The sequence below is a fragment of the Helianthus annuus genome, chromosome 14 (genome assembly GCF_002127325.2).
Source record: "Helianthus annuus cultivar XRQ/B chromosome 14, HanXRQr2.0-SUNRISE, whole genome shotgun sequence".
Classification (NCBI taxonomy): domain Eukaryota; kingdom Viridiplantae; phylum Streptophyta; class Magnoliopsida; order Asterales; family Asteraceae; genus Helianthus; species Helianthus annuus.
Window position 1 is genome coordinate 9308949 of NC_035446.2, and position 26436 is coordinate 9335384.

At 34.8% G+C, this 26436-nt stretch overlaps 1 protein-coding gene and 2 long non-coding RNA genes across 6 annotated transcripts; all 3 read left to right on the forward strand.

Annotated features, from left to right (window-relative positions):
- Window positions 1-7331: 7331 nt before the first annotated feature.
- LOC110905275 lies at window positions 7332-9131 on the forward strand. The gene is made up of 3 exons (XR_002572999.2): window positions 7332-7757; window positions 8566-8642; window positions 8967-9131. It is a non-coding gene; the product is annotated as an uncharacterized LOC110905275 (long non-coding RNA).
- A 2501-nt stretch (window positions 9132-11632) lies between these two features.
- On the forward strand, window positions 11633-13430 carry LOC110905274. The gene is made up of 3 exons (XR_002572998.2): window positions 11633-12058; window positions 12865-12941; window positions 13266-13430. It is a non-coding gene; the product is annotated as an uncharacterized LOC110905274 (long non-coding RNA).
- Window positions 13431-15142: 1712 nt separating this feature from the next.
- LOC110908060 lies at window positions 15143-25593 on the forward strand. Of its 4 annotated transcripts, XM_035982762.1 has the most exons (9): window positions 15145-15447; window positions 18129-18229; window positions 18325-18849; window positions 19020-19682; window positions 19839-20480; window positions 21731-22434; window positions 24462-24560; window positions 25080-25173; window positions 25301-25593. In XM_035982762.1, exons 3-5 carry the CDS (start codon window positions 18364-18366, stop codon window positions 19974-19976), a joined length of 1287 nt encoding a protein of 428 aa, XP_035838655.1. In that variant the 5' UTR covers window positions 15145-15447; window positions 18129-18229; window positions 18325-18363; the 3' UTR covers window positions 19977-20480; window positions 21731-22434; window positions 24462-24560; window positions 25080-25173; window positions 25301-25593. The 4 variants fall into 4 exon arrangements, with proteins under 4 accessions (XP_022008657.1, XP_035838654.1, XP_035838656.1 ...); XM_022152965.2 differs by having other exon boundaries at window positions 15143-18229; XM_035982761.1 differs by having other exon boundaries at window positions 15143-18229; window positions 21834-22434.
- Window positions 25594-26436: the final 843 nt, after the last annotated feature.

Consider the following 26436-nt stretch of genomic DNA (forward strand, 5'->3'; position numbering starts at 1 on the left):
ATGTTGCACCATGATGTGTGAAAGTCATAACATATGAAACTTGTTGTAGTTCTTGTTAATTACCTACTGATTGTTGTGATTATGTGATTGATTGACATGAGATAACACGTTAACTTCTTGATCATCGGTTGTGATTACAAAATATATAGTGATTGTGTGTTGATGAAGGTTCTTTTGTGATCATATTCATATGGACAACAGGGCATAAATTGAGTAATCAAAGAATTAGAATTCCAACAGACTATTAGTTGGGGTAATAGGGCACTACGATCTTGAATTACCATGGTGTTTGATAAAAACTGATTTAAATAAAGGCCTGAAATCAAATTGGGGTTGGGCATTCACATCGTGTACATATAAGACCTCTTACATCTATTCAAGGTTGTTTGATACCTTGACATCATGACCAATGCCTAAATGGAGGCATTGGGGTTGGGCATTCACATCTAGTCGCCACATACGGTAATCGAGTAATAACAACATCAAAACAAAACATTGAACTGTTTTAAACACACAACTGGTAACTAAACGCGTTAACAAAACTTTGAACTCACCAGCGTCGTCTGACACACTTGTCTGCATGCTTGCAGGTTTATAGGGTTATATCTTGTGGAACTTGCTGTCTGGAAGGCTGGAGTGGTCATGGGTCGAGAAACAAAGAATCTCCATACAAGCTTAATGGTTTATGTACACATGGTTTATGAAATACTTAACAAATGAATTATGCTTCCGCTGTATACAATGAATGACATGTAACATTTGTAACACTTTATGTTAATGAATGAAAGTTTATTTAAATACATTTATGAGTTCAATGTGATTGGTGGCTTGGATCCTGGTACGTCACACGCCTCGCGGGGGTTTCCGCATGTGGTATTTTGGGGGTGTGACACCTACTACAATAACTAAGATAATCTCTTAAACAAGTGCAAAAGTGCGAAAATAATCAAAGGTTACACTACACATGAGTCGGATCCAAGTGATTCATCTTGTCTATCTGTTTTATTTTTTTTTATTTTTCAGCATTTTAGTTAGTTTTATTTTCTTAGTTTAAAAACCCTTTTTCTAACATTTTGATTGATTAGACGTTGAGGATAAACCGGTACTAAAAGCTCTTGTGTCCTTGGACGACCTCGGTATCTTACCAACACTATACTACGTCCACGATGGGTGCACTTGCCCATATGTGTGTTTAGTGTTAGTAAATATCGTGTTTTATAAATTTAAAACTTGGCTAAAAAGTGTAAAAAAAAGGCTTAAAATATATACCTAAATTATATACACACTTACGCAGATCAACCACTGACTAAAGTAAGTTGGTGCCCTGACATCAATGTCTATCATCATTGACTAGTGCCCAGATCCATTAGTTCACGCTCGTCCTCTGCGGCACGGTGTGAGGCTTGTCAAACCTAAATAGCGCTATCTAACTTGTGACACCTGTGTCACTGCGACCATCAAACAAATACCAAGCCGATGAAATATTGTATTTCATACTTGGGATCTTGTGTAAATATGTGTATGTTTTGCACATATCAATTATTGTTCAATTTCAAACTCTACATTGCTTTCTAGAGCATTATACGCAAACTGGTGCGTAAACGTACTCAGTTTAATGCGACAAATACTCCGGAACATCAACATATACTCAACATACCTTAAATAACCTTTACATAACTTAGAAATAAGTTTTGAAGGCTTTGGTATAGCAAAAACAAGTTAATTCCCTTACAGGGACTAAACTTGACAAACTGCGAAAGTATGCCAATTTGAACTGTAACGAACATTCCGGAACATGTCCATAAGTTAAACATACCCTAAATATCCTTTACATAGCTTAGAAATAGCCTTTGAGGTGTTTGGTATGCTAAAACAAACTTTTGGATCATTCAGGGACTAAAAGTGTCAAAAAGTGCACAAGTTTGCACTTTCGCGCATAACTTACATTCTGAATACATCCGGACATCCAAAAATTTGTGTAAGCATCCTTATATTATGCCTTAGTGTTTGGCATGAGAAAAATCCATTCGTCGCGTCATTTGGATCGTTTTTCGCGCTTATGCGCATTCCGTCGTAATTAAGCGAACATCGCGATCGTACGACCAAACGAACCGACATCCGGAATATTTTTGAGCATATTTCAAGTCCCCTACACTTTAACTTCATCTTAGAGCCTTGAAATGAGGTTAACGGGGCTTAAACGTGCCAAAAATGGGCCAAATTGCATGTTTCTGAAGTGCAGGGACTAAAACTGAAAATTCTGATCTGTGACCCTCAGGCGGGGTGCGTAAGGATTGCCCAAATCCTTACGCGGGGCGCGTCAGACTCCCAGAACAGATAAGATCAGCTAGTAAGCAAATTTCAGCTGGTTTAACCACAACCACATGTTTTAAACTTGCCCTTTCAGCTCACTAAGGGGTATTTTCAGTAACCACAAGTTTACGACAAGTGTACGCGCAAGATTCAATCACGTTTTTCAAGAAACGATCCTAACGGTTCGGGAAATACTATAAATACCCCACCCCCATTCTTGCAAAAACCCACACAATCTGATCAAGAGCTCTAAGTTGGAACTTTTGTTTCATACCTGAGCCATTTTGATCTAGATTAGCATTCGGGGACCCTCCGTAAGTATTCTTTTGCTCTTTTATTCGCTTTTCGAGTCCGAAAGTCAACGTTTTGTTGACTTTCTGCATTGACCAGCCTATGGTCAACAAGAAGTTCGTGGAACTTCATAACGTGAGCGTGATCACGATGGTTATAGTCCGTAGTGACTATACCTACTGATTACCACGTTATCTAGGCTCAGTGACGAGTCGTAGTTTCGGCCAAAATGCGCATTCTTGTGTATTTTGTAACCAACCTACTCGTGAGCATCAAAGCCGTTTGTTTTGATGCCAAACCTATTTTCTAAACTTAGTTAAGCATGTTCTAACATGCTTAGCTCGTCACTTTTAGTTTAGTGCTTATATAGGGTCGTAAGGTAAGCGATCTAAACCATCGCTTATACTTTCGAACCCGACCCATTTGGTCGATCATTAGGATCCGACCAAACACATTAGGTGACCATAGCTATAACCTTCCGAGCTTATACCTTGTGGTCGCGATGTTAGGCGTTTCGAACGCGTTCTACGCGAACGACGCGTTAGGGTAGCATAAGCTACCTAAACGGGTCGTAATGGGTCGCAAGCACTTAGGTTTGGTTTCATTTTAGTATGTAGGCTTTGTTAAACCATATTACACGAGTCTCCATACTCGTTTGGTTTACGAACCCGCATACTATCCGATCCTTCCAATTTTGGTCTGGTATATTAATGTAGCTACCTATTAGGTGTCGTTTGATATTTCGTGATCTCTAGCATTATCTAGTTATTATACAAGAACTCCGAAGCAATCTCATGTGAGTACATTGAACCCCTCTTTTACTGCTTTCCAAACTGTTTTGGGGTGAAACACATGTGCCTATCTGTTACTTTCATGCTTTCCTGTTTTTACATCATATACTGCTATGTTCGATAGTACATATATAGTACATGATTTCATTGTGTTTATGCTATGTATGCCATTGTGTGCGTACTTAGTACATTGCTTTATATCACATTTCATGCTACGTACGCCCATTGTGTGCATACGTAGTACATTGTTTCACATTGCATATCTGTTGCATATGCTCATCCAGCATATGAACACATTATTCTACATTTTGAACCGTTGTACTCTACAATACATTTCATGCTACGTACGCCCATTGTGTGCATACGTAGTACATTGTTTCACATTGCATATCTGTTGCATATGCTCATCCAGCATATGAACACGGTATACTACATTTTGAACCGTTGTACTCTACAATACATTTCATGCTACGTACGCCCATTGTGTGCATACGTAGTACATTGTTTCACATTGCATTTTTGTTGCATATGCTCATCCAGCATATGAACACATTACACTACATTTTGAACCGTTGTAACCATTTGACTATGTGAACCGTCTTACCCCTTTGATTTCATGAACCGTCTGTAACCATTGAACCGTGTAAACCAGTTGTATCCGTTGACATGGATTACATTTGACAATAGACATTTGACTATACATGAACATTTCTACCGTTGTTAAACATTTCATCTTGATGGTTTGGTTTGAGTAAGTGATTTAAGTAACGAGGCATGTGTAATATGATACAAGCATGGTGGATACGCCGCTGGTACTTCCTATATATAAGTGTTTGTATGGTATTACATATCGTAGCGTTATTTAAATCATTTTAATTTGATACATAGAACATTTTATACAAATAACACGCTTTTCACAAGACACTGAATTACAAACAACATATCTTATACAAACTCATTTTTACATGGTTATTCAGTTAACCATGCATTGTTCTCTTATCTATACATATCATCTGATCTTACCGTTTTTCAAATGATTTACAAGACAAAGCAAATTACAAGGTTCATGACTAAACATTTTCTCAAACATAAGTCATGAATTCCGCTTTCACAAAACCAATGTATCTCACAGGCATTTTTATGCTGACGTACCTATTTTCACATGTGTTTTCAGGAGATGATGCATAGGACTTATCAAGACATACTTAGGCGGACCTGTGCCTTAGTGACTTAAAACGAGACAGGAACTAGTTAAATTGTGTTATGTATTCTTTGGTTCTTGTTTAAAGAAACGTAAACTTTCATGTTTGATTAATGAAACGAAACTTTAATTGCCATGGATTTGAAACAATTGATTCTGTTACAACACTCCCCGATGTTTCCGCCACGTTTTGTATGTTCTACGTGGTCGGGGTGTGACATATCTAATGACCCGCTCGCCATTGGCCCGGCGATTAAGTCGATATAAAAGGAGGGACTTCATGATAGAGAGTTTTGGTCTAGTATCCGTGTTGTCACCCTTCAGTAAAGAGGGTGTGTACGTAATCTCCAAACCAGGAGATTACGCAGGTTCCGATTTAATACTTATCACATGTTGTCACCCTTCAATAAAGAGGGTGTGTACGTGTTCCAAACCAGGAGATCACGCAGTTTCAGTTTCAATCCTTTACCCATTCCCAACCCTTGGGAATCCCATGCCTTGTGGACAGTGTGAACTCACCTTGGTTTGCTCAGTATGCTAAATTACGCGCTCACAAATAATCAGTCAAGGCCTATAGTACGCACGTATACACAATCAGTTTACGTTTGTAATGACTCGCATGCAAATCTAATGTCACATGGTGTGCTTGACAGTTAACATCATGTATCACATAAACAGTTAATCACGTTCATACAATTCATGCTTCACATAAATGTCTTTCTCAGTTTATTCTGACATGGTTATCCATTAATATATTTAGCAGAGTTAACAGGCTTAACAGAGTTAACATACTTAACAAAGTTAACAGACTTAACAGAGTTAATAAACTTAACAAAGTTAATAAACTTAACAGAGTTACTGTACCAGAACACTCGACGAAATCACATGTGGCGAAATCACAGTTTGGCGAAAACCCTTTTCTGGCGAAAACCCTTTAGGCGACGAAATCCCAAGGGTTGTCGTCGACTTGAAGTATGGCGAAAACACCTAGTGTTTTCGTCTGGTCCTGTGTTTTCGTCGGGACAGTGATTTCGTCTGGGTAGGGTTTTCATCATCGACATTGTTTCATCTTTACTATTAATCATACAGTTGTTATCGAATCATAATAATCATTAATACTACTAATCATCATAACAAAAGCATCACAGTACCGAACATCTAACATGAACCCTAATTATGTGTACACCAAATCGATTAACATAACACATCACATAACCGAACATCATTAGTATGCTAGCATGCTTTCGTACTATGATCACGTCAATATCATTCAAGATTAAGCATTTAATCATGTCAATCCTAGAACCCTAAAACAATATTATATTTCGCATAAAGTTATGTAACCGATGAATCAAACATACCGAAATTGAGAACATCATAAACATACATTAGGAACTGCAGTTAAACTAAATGTAGAAACCACTAACCGAACGAAGAATGATCAAATCAAAAGGATCTGGCTTCGAATGAGAGGAGGGCAGCCGTCGGGTTTCAAAGGAGAGCGAGAGAGAGGGTGAGAGGTGATTAGGGTTTACCACTTACAGTTTTCGCGTGAAGGTTAAGATCAAAACACTATAACCGATCACTACTGGGCTGAAGCCCATTTGTTTTCGCCGGCCTGCTTCTTGACGAAAACACTAAAGTGTTTTCGCCAAGGTGTGTTTTCGTCCAGGGGTGGGGTGTTTTCGGGTGGGTGATTTCGTCGAGCAGGCTAGGGGCGAAATCCCCCTTGGTTTTTGTCATGAACAATAAAGTGTATATATATATATATATATATATATTAATAGCACATCAAATAATTCACAAAGTTCATGTCTAACCTTAAACCAGTTATCACTAAACAGCAATTTACAATCAAATAATCAGGTGAACATAATAGAACGCAACGAATTAAGAAAACGTAGTTGTGAGGAAAGATCTTGAAAACTCGGGTTGTCACATAGATCACTGGAAAGCAGCTAAGAAGGTACTTCGATATCTGTAAGGGACAAAAGACTATAAACTGACTTATAGAAAAAGTGATCATTTAGAAGTGGTAGGCTATTCTGATTCTGACTTTGCAAAATGCAAAGATGTCAAGAAATCCACTTCGGGCTATATCTTTATGTTAGCAGGCCGACCTATTTCATGGAAGAGTCATAAACAACAGTTGACCACAACTTCCACAATGATGGCATAGTACATTGTTGTTTATAATGCAACCTTTCATGGAATGTTGCTTAGAAATCTGATCACTGGACTCAAAATCGTAAATTCCATTTCTAGACCATTAAAGCTTATTGTGATAACTCAGTTGCCGTTAGTTTCTCGAACAGTAACAGTTCGACTGGAGCTGGTTTATATCTTGACACAAAATATCTGTTCGTACGTTGTAACGTCTCGTATTTCCGTAATTTCATTTTTTTATAAAATTCGTGTTTGTTTTCTATTTTTAGAAAAGCAGTTGAAATCTGATTGAAAAACGGTTAAAAAAAACGGTTTAAAAAAAATACGGAAAACTACGCATTTTACGCACTTTTAACGCGACCGACAAGCGAACGCGACCAATATCGAACACCGACGTTATTTCACGTATTTAAACTTTAATATAATATTATACGACATTCTACGACGATCGAGTTTTGTAAACGAGTTCGTAAACACATCGGGCCGCGCAAAACGGGCTTGTGGGCCTGGGGCCCAAGCCCAATTTAAAACCTAAATACCCTTTTTATAAGATTGCAAACCCTAAACAACCCTCTCATGTTCAGCCGCTGCCTTTTTGTTTCCCCCTAAACCCTTTGTCTGCAACACAAATGTGCTTTGTCTCTCTCTCTCGATCACACTTTAGACAGCAAAACACACTCACATTTACAACTTCACCTCCTTCACAAACAAACCTATAATCAGACTTCTCAATCTCCTCCACCTCTCGATCTCGACTCACACCACACATCGCACAACACCGTAACACCTTTCGCAACCTATTTTGGGTACCTCTATTCACGCCCGCAAGCCATCGGAGTTTACCGGAGACTCGCCGGAGATCGAAGTATGCCGGAGTGAACGAAGGAACTCAAACCCAGTTGTTTCGATACATGGACTTAGTCGGAGGAACCGGAATCACCGGAGAAAGGACCTTCGCCAGGGACGAGAATCACGTTCCGCATATCTCGGTGTCGGTATACTTCTTGTTACCTTTCTATCTTCTTTTAAATCCTCTGTTGAAGTCTTAAACTTTCTTTTCGACGATAATAATCATTCAAACAATGTAATATGGTAGATACATAACAGTTCGTATGTTGTTTTGTTAATAAAATGAAGGAGATGGCCACATCATTTAGTCAATTATATTCTTTTATTTTTGTCTTTTACGTTTACTATTATTATGACATATCATAATAATCATCCAAACCCAAACTTGAAATATAAAGTTTGAACAACAGTAGGTTTTGTCTCTTAAAATGAAGTTAAGAACTAGTGTAAATGATTAACTGGTGAAGCATACATTTTGATCAATATCAAGACTTTGAGTGGTAACATACGTTTACTGTTATTGATTTACTATATAATGTATTTTGATCAATATTAAAGACTTTGATATTTTAAAGGCAAGGTTAGAGACATCTTTATGTAAATTAAAGATTATCATAACTTATTTAATTTCAGTTCCATTATTTTATTTATTTGTTATGTATTTTTCTATTGTTTTAACTTGCAAATTATGTAAAATACATAACATTTATGATAAAATAAATAAAATAAAATAATAAGACAAAGAAATTTGCACTAAAGAATGTAAACCCTTTTTTTCACTTAAACCAAATTTGAACCGTTATCTTTCTATTGTTTATATTATAATGTGATAAAAGAGAATAATTAAATAAATAAAATATCTAATGAAACAAATTGTAATTTTTTTTAAATGCTAGAAGTTATATTTAATCTACACCTTTTAACTAGATCGTTATGTGACATTTTAACATTTAGGATAATCGCTTTGTTCGTTCTCTTGGATCTTCCAATCTTACTCGTGCGTACTTACAAGAAATCGCAACACAATCTCAGTGAGCATACTCGATCCCTTTTTACGCTTTATTACCTTTGGGATGCAATGCATGTAGTTTGAATCAAATACACCAACATGCTAGAATTTCTATACAAAAAAAAATCTCTATATATGCTCATACGTGTTATACTCGCAATCATACGTGTTATACTTGCAATCATACGTGTTATACTTGCAATCATTCGTGTTCTAATTCATATGCTTATACTTAGTTATTGCCATGACAAAAAAAAGGCTGTTTAAAACATTTTTATACTTATACTCAAACTTGTATGCTCGCCAATACTATTTGTATTGATCTATGCTTTAACACGTATTGCAGGATTTGGATGATGCAAGGAATCTAGTAGGACTGCCTAGAAACACATTTAAACTCTAATACTTGTTGTACTATATCTTATTTTCAAACATGTAATTCTTTCCAATCTTTGTATGAGACCATTACTCAATGAAATGAAATGAAACTTAAATAGTTGTATGTTATTTATTTCGAACTTGTGGTATTTCTATAGATCAAACAATGTAAAAAGTAATTATTAAATACCCGTCACAATTAGTGTTATGAAGTCTCGAGCAATCTACACACTTCGTCTCATCCCGATGTTTCCGCCATCGGTTGGGGTGTGACAGATTGGTATCAGAGCCATAACTATAGGGAATTAGGAAAATTGCTATGCTTTTGACCTAGTCTATAGTTTAGGTACCTATACTTGACCATTCTTGTTTCATGCTTTTAAGACACTCAAATTCTTCCTACTTTGCTCCTTTCTATTTTTTTTTTCGTCATAATTAAACGATTCGTTCATCCTAAGGCATTATACGCAAATTACACGATAAGGACTTGAAGACGCTCATATTCCACAATCCAAACGACTCATCAAAATAGCGGTGAATCCCGCCTTTGGTGATGAATTTCAATATATCCATCATGTTATTTTGCACGAAATTTACCACCAAGTCAGGAGTGACATCCCTATCTTGATGGAAATTTCCACTTCATATTCTCGTGGATCCCTGTTGACGACTCAAGATCATATCTGGTTTCGTTCAATAAACCACATTATGGGGACGAAATTGTCAAGCTAGGATTGATATCCACACCTTGATGACTGGTTCCATTCTTCGATTTTCAATCTCGCCAAAGTTTCGTATTTTCGATCGAAGTAGGGACATGTATTAACCAGAAGGGTAGAATACCGCTACTCGCCTGTCGACGAGAGTATTTTACCTATTAGGCCAAAGCATGTCTCTGTAATTCGAAAGGACTTACGGGTCACTTTGGAAAGTTTCTAAACCCGAAACGTTCCAATATTTTATCAAACCCCTCTTTTATGCTATCTCGATATCTATGTGATTTAATACTTGTTATCTCGTTCATTTCAAAACCAATGTTATACTAGAATCGATTTATCATCCAACCATTCAATACATACATACTAATAGTTATACTTGGTTCGGGATTACTGGGTGATTCTTATGTGATAAACTTGTCATTAACTTTGATCAAAGCCACAACTTAACATGTATAGCGCTTGTGTAGCGCTATAGGAGTAGCGCCCGCCCGTATTCTTGAGGTCATGTTAAGACATTTTTCGGTACACGATGGATTGACAATTAGTCATTAACTTTGATCAAAGCCACAACTTAACATGTATAGCGCTTGTGTAGCGCTATAGGAGTAGCGCCCGCCCGTATTCTTGAGGTCATGTTAAGACATTTTACGGTACACGATGGATTGACCTGTTTATTCGCATGCCAGTAATGCGTTAATCTTGATTAACTAAAGTATGTCGTGTGGATTGTTCAATGATTTTTTTTTTTACATATGCTAATGCTAGTTATACTTGATTCGGGATTTCTGGAACATTCTTATGTGATAAACCTGTCATTAACTTCGCAAGAAGCCACACCTTAACATGTATAGCGCTTGTGTAGCGCTATAGGAGTAGCGCACCGCCCATATTATAGTGGTCATGTTAAGTTAACAACATTACACCCTTTTCGTTGCGACGATGTGGAGTAGTCAACATTGCGGTACACGATGGTTTGACATGTTTACTCACATGCCAGTAATATGTTAATCTTGGTTAACTAAGTATATCATGTGATTGTTCAAAGATTTCACTCCTACTCTATACTCTCTCATACTTAAACACAATCATGCTTACATACCTAAATCTTTATACGTTAGCACACGCGCACATTCATACTCGTAATACGATAATGTACCCTGACCCGTACACTACTAGTACAAACTATGCGGATCATGCACATACCAAAATAATCGCGGATGCATACGTGATTATATTGATAGATGCATGAAAACCATAGTAGGTTCTATTGTGTATCATAACACGAGTCGCGAAACGGACGTAACATGATATGAACATGGTGGATACGCCGCTGGTACTTCCTATATATAAGTGTTCCTACCATATTACCAGACTTTCGTAAAAACGTGCCATGAGAAATTCAGTGTTTCCTCATACCTCACTGAATGCAAACTTTGATCACACACCACCTATTTCTCGGTTATACCCAAATACACTTCGAGAATGCCATCATTCCCAAGGTCTTCCTTTTGAATAAATTTCGGGACGAAATTTCCTAAAGTAGGGGAGACTGTAACGTCTCGTATTTCCGTAATTTCATTTTTTTTATAAAATTCGTGTTTGTTTTCTATTTTTAGAAAAGCAGTTGAAATCTGATTGAAAAACGGTTAAAAAAACGGTTTAAAAAAAATACGGAAAACTACGCATTTTACGCACTTTTAACGCGACCGACAAGCGAACGCGACCAATATCGAACACCGACGTTATTTCACGTATTTAAACTTTAATATAATATTATACGACATTCTACGACGATCGAGTTTTGTAAACGAGTTCGTAAACACATCGGGCCGCGCAAAACGGGCTTGTGGGCCTGGGGCCCAAGCCCAATTTAAAACCTAAATACCCTTTTTATAAGATTGCAAACCCTAAACAACCCTCTCATGTTCAGCCGCTGCCTTTTTGTTTCCCCCTAAACCCTTTGTCTGCAACACAAATGTGCTTTGTCTCTCTCTCTCGATCACACTTTAGACAGCAAAACACACTCACATTTACAACTTCACCTCCTTCACAAACAAACCTATAATCAGACTTCTCAATCTCCTCCACCTCTCGATCTCGACTCACACCACACATCGCACAACACCGTAACACCTTTCGCAACCTATTTTGGGTACCTCTATTCACGCCCGCAAGCCATCGGAGTTTACCGGAGACTCGCCGGAGATCGAAGTATGCCGGAGTGAACGAAGGAACTCAAACCCAGTTGTTTCGATACATGGACTTAGTCGGAGGAACCGGAATCACCGGAGAAAGGACCTTCGCCAGGGACGAGAATCACGTTCCGCATATCTCGGTGTCGGTATACTTCTTGTTACCTTTCTATCTTCTTTTAAATCCTCTGTTGAAGTCTTAAACTTTCTTTTCGACGATAATAATCATTCAAACAATGTAATATGGTAGATACATAACAGTTCGTATGTTGTTTTGTTAATAAAATGAAGGAGATGGCCACATCATTTAGTCAATTATATTCTTTTATTTTTGTCTTTTACGTTTACTATTATTATGACATATCATAATAATCATCCAAACCCAAACTTGAAATATAAAGTTTGACAACAGTAGGTTTTGTCTCTTAAAATGAAGTTAAGAACTAGTGTAAATGATTAACTGGTGAAGCATACATTTTGATCAATATCAAGACTTTGAGTGGTAACATACGTTTACTGTTATTGATTTACTATATAATGTATTTTGATCAATATTAAAGACTTTGATATTTTAAAGGCAAGGTTAGAGACATCTTTATGTAAATTAAAGATTATCATAACTTATTTAATTTCAGTTCCATTATTTTATTTATTTGTTATGTATTTTTCTATTGTTTTAACTTGCAAATTATGTAAAATACATAACATTTATGATAAAATAAATAAAATAAAATAATAAGACAAAGAAATTTGCACTAAAGAATGTAAACCCTTTTTTTCACTTAAACCAAATTTGAACCGTTATCTTTCTATTGTTTATATTATAATGTGATAAAAGAGAATAATTAAATAAATAAAATATCTAATGAAACAAATTGTAATTTTTTTAAATGCTAGAAGTTATATTTAATCTACACCTTTTAACTAGATCGTTATGTGACATTTTAACATTTAGGATAATCGCTTTGTTCGTTCTCTTGGATCTTCCAATCTTACTCGTGCGTACTTACAAGAAATCGCAACACAATCTCAGTGAGCATACTCGATCCCTTTTTACGCTTTATTACCTTTGGGATGCAATGCATGTAGTTTGAATCAAATACACAAACATGCTAGAATTTCTATACAAAAAAAAATCTCTATATATGCTCATACGTGTTATACTCGCAATCATACGTGTTATACTTGCAATCATACGTGTTATACTTGCAATCATTCGTGTTCTAATTCATATGCTTATACTTAGTTATTGCCATGACAAAAAAAAGGCTGTTTAAAACATTTTTATACTTATACTCAAACTTGTATGCTCGCCAATACTATTTGTATTGATCTATGCTTTAACACGTATTGCAGGATTTGGATGATGCAAGGAATCTAGTAGGACTGCCTAGAAACACATTTAAACTCTAATACTTGTTGTACTATATCTTATTTTCAAACATGTAATTCTTTCCAATCTTTGTATGAGACCATTACTCAATGAAATGAAATGAAACTTAAATAGTTGTATGTTATTTATTTCGAACTTGTGGTATTTCTATAGATCAAACAATGTAAAAAGTAATTATTAAATACCCGTCACAATTAGTGTTATGAAGTCTCGAGCAATCTACACACTTCGTCTCATCCTGATGTTTCCGCCATCGGTTGGGGTGTGACATACGTGAACGAGTTGAGGAAAATAATCTTTGTATTGAGTATATTAGTACTAAAGATATGCTTGCGGATCCGATGATTAATGGTCTCCGTCCTAAGGTTTACGAAGAACATGTTCGGAATATTGGATTTAGTAAAGACCTTATTTAGCATATTTGTACTAGCTTATGTTTTATGATTAATGAAATTTCCTCAGTTTGATTTCGCATGTCTCTTAGAATATGTTTAACCGGTATAATGGCATCTAGACAAATAAAGTTACAAATCAAACAAAGGGCTTATGTGTATTTTGATCATAACGATTAGGTTTTAAATTAAGGCTATAGTATGACTAATGGGGGTCCTGAGTCGCATAATGATTCAACGGTTGTATTTCTCTGCTATAGTTCTTGTTTAAGGCTAAAATGAGTGTTAACTCCTGATTAGGCTTATCTAATACTCATAGTAAATGATTACTCGGCTAAGTGGGAGAATGTAAGATTAAATATATTATGTTTTAATATTTAATCTAGTAGCCATTATAATCATTTACATTATATAGATCAAGATATATAATAACCTATTAAATAATTAGTTGGTAATTGATGATGGACCATATTACCCTTATTAACTAATTAGGTTTCCTCTTGGGTGCTTATATAAGGAGACTTATGTAGAGGTTAAAAGGTTACACACTTAGACACATAACCTAATAATCATAACATCAATATCGATCCCTCTCTCTCTCTATAGCCGAACTCCCTTATTTGGTTTCATCATCACCATCATAAGTTTGCACCCTAAGGAGGAACCAGATCACCTTGACTAAGATGTCGAACTCTATGGCTTCTTCTCTCACTGGATTCTCCTCTGCACTGTCTACTGTAACAGGTATGTTTTCATATTTTCCATCATGTTTAAACAGAACTGAATCAACATGTTGTAGTCTGATTTGCGTTGGCCTTCCTTTCATGTGGGCGGCGTGTTTTTTTAATGAAGTTTACTTTTCAAAAAAAAAGCCAAGACCGTTTTCACCCCACAGTGATGGGGAAGTGAGGGGAACCAGGACGTGACGTGAGGATATGGGCCGCTATTTTGTGAGACGCGTGTACTTTGGGCTGTTATTGTTAGGCTACGTGGTAAAGCATAAACCGAAATAAACCTAGTAACAGACATCGCATATCTAAAATTGAACGACCAAGATCTTAAAAATCACTATTCCTTTCGTTACACTTTTAAAAGATATATATATAAATTATAAATGAAAGCATACTATGATTATATTATAAATTTATTAATTTGGTAAAATATTTTCATCTATTAATGAAAGATAAAAGTAGATCTTTATTTACAAAGTTCACAAGTTTTTCACTTGGTGCCGTCTCTTCATCTAGAAAAGATGAACTCTATTTATATATTTCAATGATCAATTTGATTGATAGGAGAGATTTCACTAAGATTAATCTATTTTTAATAAGCCAGACATTTTAGGCCCAACCCATTACTTATGGGCTTTAGGGTTTATAGTTATGTTTATCTATACATTGTATGTTGAATAGAATGAAGATGAGAATTCAGTCTCTATTTCTCTTTAGTTTTTTATCACGTTATCAGCACGACGGTTGCTCCGTGTAAAACCCTAATTTCCATACCGGATACCATCTTTGTTTCTTTCTAGTCAAACGGAACCGTATTCTCTTCCATAACTTAACACTATTAATCGCCACGGTTAACATACATGACCTTCAATCCCTTTGTTACCATTCAATATGCTGCATACCACGTTTTGTTCTCTGCCACACCGCATCAAGTCAATGGCTTTGACTTTTGTATCATCAGCGCTCAAGGAAACATCAAAAGCCACGGTGATTCAGACCATGACAGGCTCTAGTCAACGAAGGTAACCCGATTTATTTTGAAATAATATGATACTTTAAAATATTACTTGGATTTAGGGGGTTAAGTTTTCTAGCAATTGGGGGAAGAGTTGATTACGGGAAAGTAGTGATACGCGTTTTCTCGAAATTATCGGTTTATAATATCTATAATCTGGATTCTTTTCTTTGGGTATATAACTTACCGGCGTTTAATGTTCATAATTAAGAAGAAGTTGTTGGGATAATAGGTCCTGTAAATTGTTCTTCTACTAACGATTTTTTTTTTTTGCTAAAGCCCTGCTAACCGACTTTGACTACCCCACATTATTTTTTTCAGTAATTATTTCAAATATCCCCATTAATTTATTATTTTTCTTTGGAGCCCAATTCAATAACACAATTATTCTAATCAATACTGTATATATAAATACGAGATTACACAATGGAAATTCATGATAAACATGCTCCGTTGGTTTATAAGTTTAGATCTGTAAGAAATTTTTTTTAAGTGAAATTTAATATGATATTTATGGGCCATTAATTATTTGTGAAACAGTGTTTATTACTATTATATTCATGATCATGGAAATTCATTATAATATTTATGTAATATATAGCTTATTTGTGACACAAGGTTTACTATAAACAAATTATCTAATTTGTTTGCAAGATTATGTGTCGAACTATTGCATCATTTTAGAATTATACTTATATTAATAATTGTATAAATATTCTTATTAGTATTATAGTCAAAAATATATTTAAATTTAACCTTTTTAAGGAAGATTGTTCTTCATATTTGGAGGAATGTATTTTAATCTCATGATTTGGTACATCATGCATGCATTATACAATTTTGTAGTATACAATAGTTAACAATTATTATACTAGGATAAAGTTTGTTTAGTATTTAATATGTCCATGTATATTCGCTTCTAATGTGCAATACTTGTATTTGACATATAAATTTTAATATGATTGTTCGTAACAATTTAACTAGAAATACAATATGATACGTGTATGTTTATAGTGTTCCTATTTGATATATAAGAATAAGAAATTTCGGTGCCTTATATGACATTTCATGACATGTTATCATATAATTTTTAATCCTAGTGATGACAAATTACTGCTGTATTTTTAGTAGTAAAAATCATATATTGATTTACTCATATTTCTTTATACATGTTATATCGCTTTTAACCAAGGTGTATGATTTGAAAACTAACGCACACGATATATCAACACTCTCTGAATCTCATTATCAAGTTATAAACGATCGTAAGATGTTAGGCCGATAAATGTTATTAGACTCGAACATTTATTTACTTCTCAATTGGTGTATTTTAAAGAGAAGATTATTTATGAGGAAAACGTTGATAAAAAAATGTCATTTGTCACATTGTGATATACTCCTGAAGTAGCAGTATCATTAGAGAGTATATGAAAAGTTTAAAATAATTTTACATTTGTGTAACCAATGAATAAAATCCATGAGGCTTGTTTCGGCTCAACTACATTCCCTGAAGCAAATGTGATTTTATATTGTATGGTGTAAAGGTAACGATTATGGAGAGAATATTATGACGATGAGATCGACCATGAGAATCAATAATGTTAATAATGATATTGACCACTAGAAGTGGCAAATTAAGGGAGTAGTTACTTGAAAATAAAATGTGAGAAGCATGAAGTGATAACATGATAGTTTGAAATGATAAGGCATTGTTCTCATTATTATTGAAATGAAAGTTTCATTTTACTTCATTGCATTAACTTTTATTTATTTATTTTATTTCCTGAAGAAATATGTATGCTAGCTCCAGCAGAGCTATTATTGGTGATGAATGTCTGGTAGATAGCGGTAGTACTAACACTATTCTCAAAGATATGAAATTTTTCTCTGAGTTGTCTCCGGCAGAGACACCGATTAGTACTATATCTGGTGTCAGTAACTTTATCGAAGGCTCCGGCAGAGCACACATAACATTATTTTCGGGTACCAAATTAACTATTGATAATGCATTATATTCTAGTAAATCCAGAAGAAATTTACTTAGCTTTAAAGATATTTGAAAAAATGGTTACCACCTAAAAACAATATTTGAAAATAATATTGAATATCTTCAAATTACTTCAAACAAAAATGGCCAAGAAACAATTGTTGAACAATTAGAAGCCTTATCCTCTGGATTATATTGTACTAATATGAATTCTATCGAATCATACATGGTGAGTAACCAAAAGCTGTTAGATAAAGACACATTCAATATATGGCATGACCGTCTAGGTCACCCTGGTAGCATAATGATGAGACGAATAATCTAAAGTGCAACCGGGCACCCTCTCAAAAAAAAAAAAAAACTTAAAAGTTTTGCTACCACAAGAGTTATCATGTGCAGCATGCTCTCTGGCAAACTTATAACTCGGCCCTCACAAACTAAATTGATACATGAAATCCCATCATTTTTAGAAAGAATCCAAGGGGATATTTATGGGCCTATTCATCCTCCGTGAGGACCATTCCGCTAATTCTTGGTCTTAATAGACGCATCCTCAAGGTGGTCACATGTGAGTCTTTTAGCTACTCGAAATGTAGCATTTGCCCGACTTTTAGCTCAAATCATACAATTTAAGGAGCTAAAGTTTATGTCTTTAAAAAATTTACCAAATCTGGTAAGCTTGTTCGTTGTTGACAATGTAGTCGAGCTACCTCAACTCGTTAAATTGGAAGTTGATGGGCTTCCCAACTTCACTACCATTTATCCTGACAAGAACAACTTTTCTGCATTCTTGAAAAGTGAGGTATTTAACTAACTAGCTAGGTTAAATTTATTATAATCGTTGTATTTTAACTTACACATAGTGCATGTGATTAACAAGGCTTAGTTTTTCTACAGGTTAAAGTTGCAAAGCTGGAGAAATTGAAGATTATTCGAATGGAGAAGTTAAAGCAAATATGGGCACCTGATATTCAGGAAGTTAATGAGATTTCTATGCTAAGAGAGATTGAAGTGGAGAGATGTGATAGTCTTGTAAATTTGTTTCCAACTAATTCAATGAGAAAAATGAACCATTTAGAAAGGCTTATAGTTAAAGAATGTGGTTCCCTTGAAATGATATTCAACATCGATTTGGACTATGTTCGTCATGAAGTTGAGCAAGTTAGCAACAACAGCAGCTTAAGAAGCATTGGAGTGTTTAAATCATCGAATCTAAGAGAGGTGTGGAGGACGATAGGTGATGAAAATAACTCTAGTAGTAGTGGTAGTCTTTTAATCAGTGGCTTTGAAGCTCTTGAAAGGATATATGTTGAAAGTTGTACGGGGTTTAGAAGTTTATTCACACCATCCAACACCAATGTCAAACTTGATATGAGAGCACTAACAACCATTATCATTCGTAACTTCCTAGATAGAGAGCAGGTATGACTTTAATTTGCTCCCTCAGTAACACAATCGCAATCTTTCTCACTGTTTCTTTCACTGTTATTTTTAAAATACATATATATATACAAATATATTAGAAACAAATTAAACAGTCTTTTCATTGATCAATAGAATTAAACTATTTCTAACTTAGACAATTAAAATAGTTCCAGGCTCTGCTACAGCGTAAGAGAAAGGGAGGAGATAATTTTTCTAGTGATGCAAGCCCATCGAATGTCATGCAGAAACAACATGATGATAATCTTTCTAGTATTGTATTTCCAGGCAACCTCTTGCATTCTTTCCATTACCTTCAAAGACTTGATATGATGGGTTATGATGGTGTGGAAGTGGTGTTTGAAATAGAGAGTCCAAGCAATGGAGAACTGGTAACAACTACAAATAATCAACTGCTGCTACCCAATCTTCAAGACTTAAGCGTATGTCATATGGAGAGGATGACTCACGTGTGGAAGTGCAACAATTGGAATAAATTCTTAACCCTTCAAAAACAATCCTCATTCCACAATCTCACAACCATATCGGTGGCAGAGTGTCCGAGGATTAAGTACTTGTTTTCACCTCTCATGGCGAAATTTCTTACCAACCTAAAGAAAGTCTACATAACCTCTTGTGATGGTATGGAAGAAATTGTTTCAAAGAGAGATGACAAAGATGAAGATGAAGAAGTGACTACACCTACATACAACTACAATTTATTCCCTTATCTTCATTCGCTCGGTTTCTATTCGTTGAGGAATCTAAAGCGTATCGGGGGTAGTTGTGATGATGAAAAGGGTACAACTAATGTCATTCATGATCAATTACAGGTATTTTTCTATGTTATGATATTTAAGACTAAACTAAAGAGTATAGGCACCATGTTTTAATTTAGTGAAGATAGTTTTTTTCTTTTTAAAATATCAATATTCTTGATTTTTTAAATAATTCAGTACTTGTTTAACAATAACTTTCATTTGCCGCAGTTTCCCAAAGTCGGTCTTGTTTCATGGTCCTTATGCCAGTACTCTAGAGAGATACGTATAACGTTGTGTGATACGTTGTCAAGTGTGATTCCATCTTATGCAACAAGAGAAATGAATAATCTCAAATGTTGGAAGTAAATGATTGTAAATCGTTGACGGAGGTATTTGAAACTCAAGGGATCAACAACAATGGTGGTAGTAGTATTAACAATGATGGGAAATGGTGCTACTTCTACTACAACCCTGGCCATTCCAATACTAGAAAATACTAATCTGCCTCGACTTTTTAACTTAAAGAAACTGATAATCAAATCTTGTAACCTTTTACAACATGTATTCACATTTTCCATGCTTGAAAGCCTTAGACAACTTGAAGAGTTGATGATAAAGGGATGCAAGTCAATGAAAGTAATTGTGAAGGAAGAAATTGGAGAGCAAAGCAAGGTTGTGGTCTTTCCTCGTCTAAGGTTCCTTGTACTAAAAGATTTACCTAATCTAGAGGGGTTCTTCTTGGGGATGAATGACTTTCAATGGCTATTATTGGAAAAGGTTATGATTGATGACTGCCCACAAATGATGGTATTCACATCTGGACAGTCGACGGCTACAGAGCTCAAGTATACAAGGTTAAACTTGGACCAGGTATATTTCTAACCTTCCGGTAGTTAAAAAGTTATCTCCTGGCTTAACGAGCACAAATAGCTTAATCTTTGAGCAGATTAAAAGTATGAACCTAACATGAACTTCTTGTTGCACTTGATCATCATGATTAAGGGGAAGGGGCACAACGGTCCTTCCCCTTATAGGTAAAAAAGTGGATTAAAAATAAAGAAAAAATATTATTTTTTGTTACCGTTGGACACAACGGTCCTATCTCAATCTTTGTGCGAATTTGGCGTTTTAAATGAAACGCTTTGGCCAAAAAATAGAAGAAAAAAAAACCCCAAGGGGCGGTCCATGCGATGTTTAGGGGCGTTTTTTTTTTTTCTTTTTTTTTGGGGGGGGGGCGCCAAAAAATCCCACTACGAGTTGAAGTTAACCATTTTTATTTGATACAAAAAACTCACACTCAGTTAAAGTTAACCATTTTTGGCATGAATCACTAAGGTGAATCAGTCAATCCCTTCTAAGAATAATGTGGAGAGTGATGGTTGGTTGGGGCTAGGGTTCTTACCCTTGAGTGCCCCTTCCTCCCTTAAACTACTCTAGCAATTATTAAACCTCCTAAACATCATTACCTAGAATGAAACAAATCTATACCTGATAAATAAATAACTGGCTGTGTCATGTTTCACAATTACGTAAGTTGAAAAAAAAATTGTCGGATTTTTTATTTCACCCTTTCGTATTTTATTTTTATTTATTTTATTTCTATAAAAATTATCTCAAAATATTGTTTTATAAATCCTAAATCTTCATTACTAAATATTTTTTTTTCTAGGCTCATTTAAGATAGACATGAGTTTCTAATCTAGTATTATACTATTATATTATATAAGTTCCTGAAGAAAAGTTAAAGAAAGTGTCGTACCCGCCTTGTAGCCCATCGTACAAAGCCGTCTGTTAAGGTGTAATTCCTTCGAAGTGCGAGGGTTCAAGTCTTATTGTGAGTAAAACTAGAGTATGAAAATTGAAGTATTTAAGAGTATGTTAGTTTTTAAAAAATAAGTTAAAGTGGGTGGAGGGTTGGACATTACTTGACATCATGATGCCTTGCATTAGCATTCGGCCGCCAATGTGTCACATACACAATAAAATGAAAATACACATGAAATTCAAATCCTCTCTCAACTTAATTAACTTCCTGTCAAACAAAACAAAACAAAGCTTGACTTGAATTTTCTATGTTTATTAGATAGTTTTCTTTTAACAATAATTTTCATTAACTGCAGTTATCCCAAGTCATTATTAGTTTTTGATCGTTATACCAATACTCTAGAGATATATATATATATTGGTGTCATGGACTATCAAGTGTGATTCCATCTTACGCAGCAAGACAAATGAAAAATCTTCAAGTGTTAGAAGTAAGGTATTGTGATTCATTGATGGATGTATTTGAAACTCAAGGAATCAACAGCAATGATAGTGGTCATAGTGGTGGCGGTAGTACCAACATTGATGAAGGTACTGAAACTACAACACTCGCCATTCCAAGACTAGAAAAAATCAACGTGCCTGATCAGCTGTCCAACCTAAAAAGATTGGTAATCACATCTTGTAACCTTTTACAACATGTATTTACACTTTCCACACTTGACAGCCTCTCATACAACTCGAAGATTTGATTATAAGTGACTGTAAGGCAATGGAGGTAATTGTGAACAAAGAAAATGGAGAGCAAAGAAAGGTTGTGTTTCCTCATCTAAAGTCCCTTCAGTTACTCAATCTAGAAAAGCTAAAAGGATTCTTCTTCGGGACGAATGACTTCCAATGGCCGCTACTAAACAAGGTTATAATCAGTCAATGCCCACAAATGTTGGTGTTCACATCGGGTCAATCCACAGCTCCAGAGCTCAAGTGCATACATACACACTTAGGCAAACATAGCCTTGAATGTGGTCTTAACTTTCATGTGACGACAGACTTCCATCAGGTATATTTCTAATTTACTTGAGTAATTTAATTAACAGTATTCTCGAGTAAGATCATCCATAATGGTTAATGTCCCTTAAGGGGCATTTTCCTCCACATCAACATTGTAATGTCCCTTTAAAAAAGGTGTAATGGTTAACGCCCCTTATTGGCCTTTCAAGTATTATTTTCCATTTTTTTCTCCTCATTTGGCGTTATTCTATAAACGCCTCTCCCAATTCATGCCCCTATAATCCCCATGGGTGGTGTTGGGGGCGTTATCCCACGTCCCTAAAATGCCCATTACACATAGTCTAAAGGTATTTAACCCAGGGCTTACGTTATATTTAGGTTCATCAATGTGATTATAAAAGGAATCCAACATGAACTCTAGCGAGAGTTGATTACCATCATTAATAATAATGACATCTTCATTAAAAGTTGTCTTTTTTTAGGTATAATTACTATCATTTATAACACAATTCATAACCCAAGAAAAAAACCACTTCAGGTTATTTTTGACAATATATGGAAAGAATCAGGGAGAAGAACTAGACCATGAGTAATGGTCATTATAGGGGTGTGAGTTCGTTTGATAACGCCCTCAACACCATCCCTGTGGGCATTATAAGGGCACGAAAAGAGAGACAAACTATATATATATATATATATATATATATATATATATATATATATATATATATATATATATATATATATATATATATATATATATATATATATATATATATATAGGACAATGCTAGACAGAAAACCCTCATTTAGGTAGAAAACTCTGGAAACCCAAATGTCCCCCCATTTTTACCCAACCTCCCGACATTTTTTTTTGAAAAAAATTACACATGTAATATACATGTTTTAGAGTGTTTTGGGCCCAAAAAAAACAAAAAAGCGTCGAAGGGATTTTTTAAAAAAAAATAAACAAATTTCAGTGCCTAACATGTGTTAGGCAAAAAAGACAGAAATTGCTGAAATTTTTTTTTTTAAATTATCCCTTCGGCGCTTTTTTGATTTTTTTGGCCCAAAAGTCTTAAAAACATGTATATTACATGTGTTATTTTTTTCAAAAAAAAAAAATGTCGGGAGGTTGGGTTTTCTAGGGTTTTTTATATAGATAGGGTTTTCTATATAGCCCAACCCTATATATATATATATATATATATATATATATATATATAGGCTGGGGTTCGGCTACAAAGTCTATTTTTCCTACAAAGTGTACAAAACCATAAAAACCACAATTTCAGCCTTAAAACACACTCAAAACCCACGAATAACAAAGTGAAGATCGCTAAAACACAATATCCAAACTCTAACAGTCCATAAAAACTTCAAACACAACATCGTAGAACTATGAATATAAAACACAACATGATAAACAATATAAAACACACTAATGTTACTCATTCGATAATCAAAGCCATAACATCCAAAACACAACACAAAACCCACAAATATGGCGTTTTAGTAATCTCCACTTTGTTATTCGTGGGTTTTGAGTGTGTTTTATAGCTGAAATTGTGGTGTTTTATGACTTGTACACTTTGTAGGAAAAATGGACTTTGTAGCCAACTCCCACCCTATATATATATATATATATATATATATATATATATATATATATATATATATATATATATATATATATATATATATATATATATATATATATAGGGGAGGGGGGTTAGGTTCATTTGTGAACACTTCCCTATTTGTGAACAAAACGAACAAATCCTGGCCATAGATCTTCTTAACTAAAAATAAGGGTAGGATTGTCTTTTGACATTTATAGTTTTAATATAATTTTCTTTTTTATTAATCATATTCAGTTATCCTATAATTCTAACCACCCCTATAATCTTGCTATACCACCAGATCCTAAATTCGAATTCAATTCAACAAGAAAAAAAACTGCGTCTGTATTTTATCAAATCATTCTTCATCTTATTCCAGATCTTCAATCTGCATACCATAATCATCATCGAATCATTCTTTTTTATATCACTAAAGTTTTTAAAATTATGACAGACACGAACTATCACCTGTAGTTTCAGCCAATTTGGTTATTCCTCATAGCCCCGAACGAGCAGGAGAAGACCATGTATGTAACATCCATTGATCAGCAAGGTATATTTTTAAAACATCTTTGTATATACGCTTACTGGATGTGTATCCAGTTACGATGTTTTATGAATAATCAGTTGTATGATTTTTTCTAGCTTTTATACTCGTGAAAACTACATTATGTTCGTAGGTTTTGTTGTATAGTATAAACTGATATGTCGAATGGTAATGTTTGTCAAATACACACACGTATATTGCTATGCATTTGCTAAGAGGTATTTTTGTTTTCATGTGTATTATGTGACTTTTCAATGATAACAATGGTTGTTTAACGACTGAACAGGTGTCGGTGTATAGTAAAATTTGATTTTTGGAATGTTTTGGTTGGTGAAATACATATACGTATTTTACGATGCTTTTGTTAATTGTATATAGTGTTTTTTTAGTGTACCGTGATGTTTTTCCATGTTAACAGTGTTATACTTTGTATGTTAGCGAATAATCATTTGTAAACCTATATTTTTTTACTTGTTTTTTGTTTTATATTATTGGCTGACTTTAATTCCTTGTTTTAAATTGCAGAGTCAGTTGCTAGCAACGTATATCAAAGGAAATATTATGTGACACTACGTATGGTGATGAAGATTTTTTCAAGAACACAAACCCACTGAGAGCGGTAAAAATAAACATCTTATATTCATTGATCTTTGTATTTTTTATTTGAAATACTAATGTATATACATATATGTATATTAGCCGTTGCGTGTAAATTGATTTGATTCATGTGTGTTTGTATTTTACAGACCGATGTAGTTGTAAAGTACTCGAGGAGAGTTGACATAAGATTCTTGTGAAGTATGTTGAAACACGGTGGCGTAGAGATGCTCTTCTATCCAGCGTTCATAGCATGGACAACAAATTATTGTTATTAGAGATTTTATTGTGCAACATATGAGGATGACCAAGAAGAAACTGATGTAGAAAGTGATGAATAGGTCATTGTTATTATTACTAGCTTCCAGTTATTGTTATTGAAACTTATATTGTGCACTAGTTTGTCATTGGGTTCATGCTAGACTTTGTGTTTACTTTTAAATGTACAGATTTTTTAATTGGTTTCAAGTTAAGTTACATTAATTGTTCGTGAACTTACATTCAGTTGATGTGTTGGATGTTTTTTTACATTTACCTTTTATATCGAAGGCCATGGCATACTTAGTTGTTCAATGGTACAATATGTTAACCATTAACCATATATGTACAATGGCATACTTAGCTGCAAACCTGTTCGAGTCTAGAGGAGGCTGGTTAACAGCAGCCTGCTTAGCCACTATAGGAGGTTTTGTATGTTGAATACCAGCAGCCTTTGGTTAGCCCAACCCCTGGACAGTTCGATTAATAGTTTTACTATGCGATTGTCAGTTTAGATCATTGTTTTGTTTGTAAGGCAGACACGTTGTTTGCACACTATGGGAGCCATGCTTACCCTTGGGAACACTGGCTGAGTTGGAAACAGGAGTCGAATCCGGAGCCACGGCATTCAGTTCTTCATCAGATCTAGGCCAATGTTTGCACCCTTTTAATGAGTGGTCGAAGACTTTGCAATAAGAGTTGTCAAAAGTATAACCAAAGTTAATACACTGCACATCTGTACATAACTCGAGTGTACTATACACATATGTACTTTTGTGTAAACAACTTAATAAAACAGTACATATATGTACATATAGTCAATTGTAAGTATAACCTAGAAATAATAAGATGCTACAAACAGTAAATAGTCTAAGATTTTTCATACACATTTAAATAAAATAAATTAAAACAAAATCACAAAATATGGTCCAGAAAAGTTAGTTTGGTTTTTATTTTCTTCGGTTCTGTTGGAACCCGACGCCATCTCTCTTCTGTAATCCCCATCCACGTTTCCATATGGTGCATT